The 9,024-nt window shown below is 63.2% G+C and overlaps 1 protein-coding gene across 1 annotated transcript in view; it reads right to left on the bottom strand.

The window, feature by feature from the left end:
* Positions 1–429: 429 nt before the first annotated feature.
* Positions 430–9,024, bottom strand: part of IGFN1 (immunoglobulin-like and fibronectin type III domain containing 1) — a 30,084-nt gene continuing 21,489 nt past the window's right edge. The window contains exons 18-25 of the mRNA XM_027565830.1: positions 8,672–8,845; positions 7,790–7,918; positions 6,304–6,606; positions 5,361–5,449; positions 3,835–4,030; positions 2,739–3,047; positions 1,825–2,151; positions 430–1,093 (exon numbers count right to left, since the gene is read on the bottom strand). Of these exons, the coding sequence (XP_027421631.1) occupies positions 840–1,093; positions 1,825–2,151; positions 2,739–3,047; positions 3,835–4,030; positions 5,361–5,449; positions 6,304–6,606; positions 7,790–7,918; positions 8,672–8,845 (1,781 nt within the window). The 3' untranslated portion in view covers positions 430–839. The remainder of the gene's footprint in view (positions 1,094–1,824; positions 2,152–2,738; positions 3,048–3,834; positions 4,031–5,360; positions 5,450–6,303; positions 6,607–7,789; positions 7,919–8,671; positions 8,846–9,024) is intronic.

The following is a 9,024-nucleotide window of genomic DNA, read 5'->3' as shown; positions in this document are numbered from 1 at the left end:
AAAGCTTAAAAAAATTTTTGAAGCTATTTGCTCTATTTTGTTAAAAAGTTGTTTCATTTATTAAGGAATTCCCTGGCTGTCCGGTGGCTAGGACCCTCGCTCTCACTGCCAAGAGGCCCGAATTCCACCCCTGGTTGGGGAACTAGGATCCCCAGGATTTGCACAGGATTTGGTCAGACAGAGGTGGGCAGGAGATACCCGCTGGGGCTCAGGGAGGTCTCTCCACCACGCAGACCCTCGGGACAGGCTCAGCTTTCACACCCTTGGAACTAACTGCAGAAGAGCCCAGTTCCAACCGAACTCTTCCCTCCAGCCAGAAGCCGGCCTCCCCCGACCCGCACCCCTGTCGCCCTGGAGGCTGGCACAGAGACTCTGCACAGGAAATCCACCTCTCCCCAGCGTGCAGACCCCAAATTCATCTGCAGACGGTTTGCCTGTGTTAGCCAGCATTTTAATGAAGAAACAGCATACAGAAAGCATCTCCCCCTAGCGTGCATGCGTCCATTGCTGCTGCTGCTGCTGCTAAGTGGCTCAGTCGTGTCCGACTCTGTGCAACCCCATGGACGGCAGCCCACCAGGCTTCCCGGTCCCTGGGACTCTCCAGGCAAGAGCATGCACCCACACATCCACACAAACACACACATGCCCTCCAGCCCCGGCCCCGCCCAGGTCCTCTGACCCCTCGCTTTCCCCTCACCATGGGCACACAGACCCAGCTCTTCCCCACCTCCCTCTAACAGCCCAGCCCAGGGTATCGAGGACCAAGACTCCATCCTGCAGACAGACGCCTGCCTTCTGATCCCCCAAGCGGGAGCCTCGAGGCCATGCAGTCCAGTGACTCAGCTCAAGGCTGGGAGTCTGAACGCCCGCTTCGTCTTTGTCTTCCCCGAAGCCTCCGCGCCCCCCTGGAGAGGCTTCCCCCTTGCTCGCCCTCCCCTGAGGCTCTGGGCATGGCCAGCATCCTCCACCCCCTTGGATGGGCTCCCCAGGCGGGCGTGGTATGAGGAGTGGAGCTTCAGGGACTCGAGGTCATCCGCCGGCTGAGGGGCCGGGCAGGGCCATTCCACTGTGCGGCGGGGCTCATCGCTGGGCTCTGCAAAACACAGAGGACCAGGGTGCCTGGCTTGTCCCAAGGTCAACACAACCCCGCAGTGGGCCAGGCCTGGGAGCTCTGCTACGGGGCCACAGCCACCAGATGCTCTCTGAGTTTGGGCCAGGTTCTTCTTCCCCGGCCCCTAGGGTCCCCAAACACTAGTGTGCACATGAGCCAGGCACTTCGAAATGTTCCTCCCCAGGGTTGAAAGGGTCATCGCTGCACAAAAGTCAATTCTGAATAATTCAGAATGTTAGGAGTTACTTTTCCTTCTTGCTTTTCAAAATATAAGATGTTATCAGGGGAAATGTTTTCTTATTAACACATATGATCTGCCTTACTGAAAAGGAGAGCATTGACAAGAGAGCCGTGTGGCCCGGGGGCACCGCGTGTCCGTCTCTGGGCATGCTCACAAAGGGGCATCGCGGCTTTCTCTCCCGTTCAGAACAGGGGCGAGGCTGTTCCGGGACACTTAGGCGGGCGGCATGCAGCCCCTCAAGCCAAGAGCTGCTCACCTTGATCTTGCCCACCGCATCTTACAGATGAGCAAACCAGGCCCCAGAAAGACCAGAGGCAGACGTTAAGTAAGGGAGTTCACCCAGAGCCAGGCTGCGAACCTGCCGGCCTGGCCCCAGCCCACCCTCCCAGGGGGCTCCCTGAAAGCAGCTGGGGCTGCGCCCCCGGCTCTCCCCGCCCCCCAGCCAGCTTAAGCCCGAGCCGGGCAGCCTCACCCACGACGATGAGCGTGGCGGTGCTGACCGCCTGGCCCAGAGTGTTCTCGGCCACCGCCTTGTACTGGCCGCCGTCCGTGGCGGAGACGCTGGGGATGACGAGGGAGCACACACCCATCACGTCGGTGGTGTACGCGGCGGGGTGGTTGGCCAGGCTCTGGTCGTTCTTGAACCAGGAGACGTGGGGGCGTGGCTGGCCCTGCACGGCGCAGGTCATGCAGCACTCGCTGCCCAGGGGCAGCAGGTGGGGGCGGAGGCCCACCAGGAAGCGCGGCTTCTGGCTCAGGTCGGGCTCCCGGTAGCTCGGGGCCCTCGCCGCGACCTTGTCTGTAGCGGAAAGCGGAAGGTCAGAGAGCCGGGAGGGCGGTGGGGAGCCGTGGGTGGGAAGCTCCTGGTGGAGGCGGGCGTGCCGGGGCTCCCTGACATCTCGCCTGCAAACTTGACCCCAAGGCTGCTGTACTCATTTTTTTTTATCCTTTTTAAAAATTTTCTTTTCTTTTTTTTTTTTTTTCCCCTGTACTACAAGCTAACACACACGTACTGTGGGCAAATTGGAACATAGAAGAAATCAAAAGAAGAAATGAAAACTGAGCAGGCCCTAACTACCTACGGATGCATCTGAGTGTGGAACCTTCGGACACTTTTCCATTTTAGAAAATCGTGAAATTTAGAAATCGTGAAAATGTACATCTGATTTTAGGGCCTGATTTTTCAGGCGACTGCTTTGAAGTTTCGAATTTGTCTGATCGCAAAGGACTATTTTCAGAGAAGCACTGACCTCTGTCTACTGTATCGCCCGCCTCTGACTTGAGAAGCACCCGGCCCTCGCGTTCTCCCCGCAGAGGCGGAGCCTGAGGACAGGGGCGGGGCCCCGCCTCCAACCCCGTCCCTGGCGCCCTGGACGGCGAGCTCACCAGGCGGCTGGCGCGGGACGACCCAGGGCTGGCGCGTGTCCGAGGGCTCGCTGACGCCCATCTCGTTCTTGGCCACCACGCGGAAGTGGTACTCGTGGCCCGGGAGGACGCCCACCAGGGTGAAGCGGCAGTTGTGCAGGCGCTCGGCCGCCGGACACCAGGGCGCGTGGGCCGAGGTGCGCATCAGCACCGCGTAGTGCAGCGGCGCGGCGCCCGCCTCCGCCTCGTCCGGGGACGGCTCCCACTCGACGGTCACCGAGCCCAGCGTGCCCTCCCGCAGCACGATGGGCCCTGGCGCCCGCGGGCGCGCTGTAGGGACAGAGCGGGCAGGCTGGGGCTCGTGTGCGCCTGACTGGGCCCGGGGCCCCTGCTGAGCCCTGCCCGGGGCTCCAGTCCTGCCCAGGTTCCCATATCCTGCCAGGGCCTAGGTCCTGCCCCAAGTCCCTGAGTCCTGACCTGAGTCCCTGAGAACTGCCCTGTCTCCCCATGTCCTGCTCCAGGGCCTGAGTCCTGCCTAAGTCCCCAAGTCCTACCCTGGGTCCCCGAATCCTTCCTGGGTTCCCAAGTCCTTCCCAGGCCCCCTCTTCTTCCAAGGCCCTGGAAGACACGGTCTCCCCAGGCAGGGGACCAGAGAGAACTGGGCAAGCCCTGCAGTTACTGCTGGAGGGTTGAACGCCTCTGAAGAGGCTCATTGGGATCCACTTTGGCCTGTTCGTGACACAGGACACGGGAACAGAGTGGGGCTTCCATAAGACCAAATTACAGAGCCCCCACTGTCAACTGGTGGTTAGTTCTGGGTTTGAGAAAGCCCCTTGGGGCCGGGCCGGGGGACCACCTTCATCCCAGGTGAGGACCACGGACATTTCTTCCTAGCCCTCCTTGGGCCGATGGGATGGCGGTGACTGTCTCTGCTCACTGACCCAGAGGAGGGACACCGGGTCCTGAAGACTGTGCTCAGCTGTCCCCAGGCACCCAGGGCAGGAGGACGGTGAAGCCCCGCTCCCCCGGCCCCTCCGCCTCTCTCCCTCCGGGTGGGCGCCCAGCAAGGGTCTGGGAGTGGCCCGTCTGAGTCCAGCCCAGGGCAGGCCGGCCTCACCTGCCACCCTGAGGCGGAAGCTGTAGGTGGCCTCCTCCCCTCGCAGGCTCCTCAGCACCACGGTGTAGACGCCGCTGTCGTCGAGGCTGGCCGACGGGACCAGGAGCTGGGTGAGGCCGTCCTTGACGGAGGCCACACTCCGCTTAGGCAGGGGCAAGCCGTCCTTCAGCCAGGTCACCTCCGGGGTGGGCGCAGCCTGGGCATGGAGGAGAGGGGGTGAGAGGGAGTTTGGTAGGAGGGACGGCTTTTCGCTGGGCTGAGGTGCGGGTGCAAGGAGAGGCCCTGGGGCGGAGCTGACTAGGGAAAGGATGGTGGACGGGTGGGCATGGCGGGGTTGAGGGGAAATGAGCGGGTGAGGCAGAGGCAGGGCGGCTGAGGGGCAAGGCCTTGCACAGAGCACGCGTGCAGACACCTGGGCTTCGTTTCATGACCATGAGCTGCTGTTGTGAGGTTTGACCAGGAGAGCATGACTGGCTCTGGGTTCACCGGACGGGGGGCACAAGGGCAGGGGGGAGTGGGGAGCACTCGTGGGAGGGGAGCACTCATGGGAGGAGAATACCGACCAGCTGGTGCCAAGGCCCAAAAGGCCAGTGACTCGGGGGTCCCTGCAGGGGTCCAGCAGGGAGAGGATGGGGGCCTGACCCTGCCTGATGGCCGGGACCCTCTCTCTCAGCACTGGGCATGAGTCACCTGGGGCCACGAACAGTGACCGACCTCACAGGCTTGTCTGAGAACCGAGAAATGACTGATACATGGGAAGCTCAGAGAACAGGGCCCAAGACAGAGCAGACGCTCAGTGCGTCTCCCACGTTTCTGTCATTGTTACCACTGTTGTCATCGTGGTCTAACAGTTAAGAACACGTAATTTAGAGATAGGTGGGGTTTGAATCTGGCTCTGCCGCCTGTGAGCTTCCTACACAGACGACGATGGCTTTAACAACAGCAGTAGCAACGGTAATAACGACAGGCGATGCATCCTGGGTACTTGCCACTTGCCCAGCACTGTTTATGTGCTTTCAATTACGGATTCCTTGAATCCTCAGAACAACCCTTTGAGACTTTACTGCTATTAAACACATTTGACAGAGGACGTGGGAACACAGATGTTGAGATGTGTGTCGAAAGTCAGTCAGTGCCGGCTGGGGTCAGAATTTGAATCCAGGCCACCCGTGCGTCTAACCTCCCTGGCTGCTCAACCACGTGCCCACAGACAGTGCTGCTGCTGGAGGTCGTCCTGGGTCAGAGGCAGGCCGGGTGCTCACACTTTCTGAAGTCCAGGACCCCCTTCCCAGACCAAGGGGAAGTAGGGGTGGGCTTAGAGGCGCAGTCCCGGGAGCCACCACCAGAGGGCGCGCAGACGGGAGCGGAGCGGCGGCTGGCGCTCAGCACAGGGCTGCCTGCAGCGGGACGCCCACACTCCTCTCTACCGCCGGACTTCCAGCACGAGCCCAGGTCCCCGACGAGCAGGGAAGAGAGGAGGCCCTCAGGGCTGACACTGTCCCCAGAAGCTCAATACGTGTGCTCACCTCAAAGTAGACGGGCACGCGGACCGTGTCCCCAGCTCTGACCGTCAGCAAGTCCTTCATGCTGGCGTCCATGCGGAACTTGGGGCGGACTGGAACACACGGGGTGGCCTGTCAGCTCCCTCTGCACTTGGGCCCCAGCCCTGGTTATGGCCGGGCAGGGCTGCAGGGGGACGCTGGGCAGCCCTGGGACGCTGAGACCCCGTGGGACATCAGATGGGGGGCCCTGTAGGACCTGGAGAGGGGGCTGGAGGGGATTCCTGCAGGGGACCTGTGGTGGGCAGCCTCGGGGTCAGGCCGGCACAGAAACTCCTGTGTCTTGTGATGAGACAACGACCCACTTGAGGCAGGAAGTGGCGGGAGAGCCCTGGAGTGGGGGCAGGGCCAGGACAAGCCTCTGGGCCCTGGACACAGACGCAGGGACCTCTTCTCTGTGCGTCCCCTTTGTCATCACACGGACACCTGGGCTCCACTGGGACGGCCCAGTGTCAGCTTGCGCCAAAGACAGGCCAGCTGCTCCAGCAATGAAAGCCCGCCCCGGGAAGAGGCGGTCCCGCTTCCAAGGAACAGGGCCTGGGGGCCCTCTGCTCTGATGGGAGCTGGGCAGGAGCTGAGGGGCACTGGGCCCTCTCGAGCCACACTCAGGAAGCAGCAAAGAGTGCTGGAGCAAACCTGGGACTTGGGGTCGGTCACCTGGGCTCTGCTGAGGGCCAGCGGCCAGGTCCAGGGCAGCGCACCCCTGACCCCTGACCTCAGTGTCCTCATCTGAAATCTGGGGAGAGTGCTGAGCTGGTAGGACTTGGCATGAGCTGTGATGAAAATGCATTTTCGCAAGGCCTCCCTCGCCCAGCGCCCTGCCCCTGCTAGGCGCCCAGGATGTGGCCCTTCTCTGAATTGGGGAGAGGCCCCGGGAAGGGCCTGGCCTGGAGGAGGGAGGGGGACTCACTCGAGACGGGCACAGCTTCCACCGCCGAGCCCAGGGCAGTGGGCTGGCCAGGGCCCCCGTCGTTCACGGCCGTCACCCGCAACAGGTAGCTCTCCCGGGGCCGCAGCCCCTTGGCCGTGTAGGTGGTGCCCTGCACTGTGCCCGTGTGGCACGGGCTCCACTGCAGGCTGGCCGAGCTGCGCAGCTCCACCACGTAGCCCTGCGGTTCATCCCCGTCCTGGGTGTCGGGCCGAGCCCAGCTCAGGGTGATGCTGGAGTGCGACGTGTCCGTGACCTGGAGATCCCTCACGGGCCCCGGGGGTCCTGGGCGGGCACCACGGGCCGTCAGGAGTGGCATCACCTCTCCTGAGGGAGGCCCCGTGCAGTGGACCCTCCCTGGGTGGGCGGCCGGGGGTTCCTTTCTCTTAAGCTCTTTGCTAAAGCCCCTGCCTGGACCCGAACCCTGACCCTGTCCTGGGCTCTTCCTGTGTCTGCACCGCCGACCCCAGCTCTCCTCCTCCAGGAAGCCTCCCCCGGCTCCTTCCACCCACTCCCCAGCCTGCCAACCCCCTTCCCCTAACTCCACCCGTAATTCCCAAAGCTGCTGCGTTCTTTGATGCGTCCTTGGGTCCCAGGATCCCTAAAAGCTAGAATTCTGCGTCTTTCTGTTCCAAGCTTTAAGCTGGTCGAGACTGCCTCCTCGATGCCTAGTCCACACTCTGCTTTTTACCTGTAAAATGGGGCCCATCTGCCCATGAGGTTTTCATAGCAAAGCTGTGACGTGTATAAAGGGCTTTGTGGGCTGCACAGTGGCCCAGGGCTCTGGCCTCCCAGCCTGGGGCACCACCTGGGGGGTAGTCCCCCAGACTCCTTGAGTCTGTCCAAGCCCCATAGCCACCCAGCTCAGGGCCCGGCGGACACGGAAGGATGCCTCCGGCCGATCCACAGTGGCCAGGAGCTTGCTGCACGCCTGGGGCTTGTTGAGGGTAAGAGCTCAGGGGAGGTACACAGGGCAGCCATGTGCTGTGGAGAGACGCTTTGATGGGTGTTTCGTGGGAAAGGTATTCTGTGCTCGAATTTGAGAAATGCGGATCAAACAAAGCGGGGCAGCTTTCTCTCCTGGCGTCCCGGCTGTCTGCCGTGGGCACTGGGACCACAGGTAGGGCAGTGCTGCTCTAGACCGGGAGTTTCCCAAGCCCGCAAGTGCTTCCTGGGACCATGCCAGCGCCCGGTAGGTGATGAGCGAATGGAAAATTGGCAGTGCGGCTCCCCTGTGACCCCCACCCCCCAGGGATGATGACTCCTCACGGGAGGGAGTGGGAGCTTGCAGGAATCGAGCCAGGGAGAGGACTGACCCAGGGATGTTCTGGGTGGGACTCTGCCAACCCCCACCTCTGGCCTGGGTCTGTCTCAGTGCTGGCTCCCTAAATCATTCCTCACCCTTAAGGCCTTTCCACCTTCATTTCCCCCCCAACCCCGGCCCCCCGGGGGTCGGTACCCCACTTACTCATGGGGTCGCGGGCGAAGACAGCCTCCGACGGGGGTCCAGGCTCTCCCCGGCCGGAGGGGGCCACAGCCGTGACCCGGAACTCGTACTGCCAGCCCTGCCGCAGGTCCCCCACCGTCCACTTCTTCTCTGTGGGAGGCCCCTGCACATCAGTCCTGCCCGACGGGGCCGGCGATGCCCAGACGGGACCAGCCTGGCCCTACAGCTCACGCATCCTGCTGCCGCGCCGGGAGGCCTGGTCCTCTCCAGGCGGAGGGCGCCGTGCAGGGTCTCAGGGTCCCTGTGCGGTTCTGCCTCTGCCTTGCAGGGCAGCCTGGGGCAGGCGCCCCCAGCGCTCGGCGCCCCCCTGCCTTGCAAGGCAGCCTGGTGCAGGCGCCCCCAGCGCTCGGCACCCCCCTGCTTTAGAGCTGTTTTCCCACCTCGATTAAAGGGAGCCTGTCAGCGGCGGAGCCCAATATGCCCTCTTTTCAGAGACACGGAGGCTGAGCCCCAAGGAGCACGGCCTGCCGGGCATTCTGAGCCTCTTTGTCCTGCGGGCCTGGGCATGGGCCTTTCTGAGTTCATTCTGGGCCCAGAAAGCAGTTTCTCAGAATCGACTCAGTAGGGTGGGCGCGCTGAACTACTGCAGCCACTGCAGCCCGCAGGCCTAGGGCCCCTGCTCTGCACAGGAAGCTCGCTGTGCGATGCGCGCGCGCCCAGACTACAGAGGGGCCCCTGCTCTCCGCAGCGAGACGAAGCCCAGCCCAGCACAGCCAGACGAACAAAGGAAAAGCAAAACAGTTAAGTCATCTGGCTTGATGCTGCCCCAACAAAGGACCCGGGCTGGGGGTCCAGGGAGGCTCTGGAGGCCAGGACGATGCCCACCACCCCCGGGCCGCTCACCGGGCACTGGCTTCTGGTTCACGGCCACCCAGGTGTTGCTCCCCTTCTTGCGCTTCTCGATCAGGTAGCCGAGGATGTGGGCGCTGCCGGGGCCCCGCGGCGCCGTCCAGGACAGAGTGACGCCCTGGCTGGAGGCCGATAGTATGGACGGCGGGGGCGGGGGCCCAGGCCGAGCTGCCGGGGGAGGAGGTGCTGGTCAGCTGGGGCCGGGCGAGGCCCCAGCTCCCGGGGGGCACCTGGAGGAGGAGCGGGCCCTGGGGGAGGCCACACACAGCCCCTTCCAGGGAGGCCAGGGTGGGAGCCAGCCCACACTTCTGGGACAGGAGTGACACAAACAGGGAGGGGACAAGAGC

Source organism: Bos indicus x Bos taurus, chromosome 16 (genome assembly GCF_003369695.1).
Source record: "Bos indicus x Bos taurus breed Angus x Brahman F1 hybrid chromosome 16, Bos_hybrid_MaternalHap_v2.0, whole genome shotgun sequence".
Classification (NCBI taxonomy): Eukaryota; Metazoa; Chordata; class Mammalia; order Artiodactyla; family Bovidae; genus Bos; species Bos indicus x Bos taurus.
This window is presented reverse-complemented; position numbering and strand designations above follow the sequence as displayed.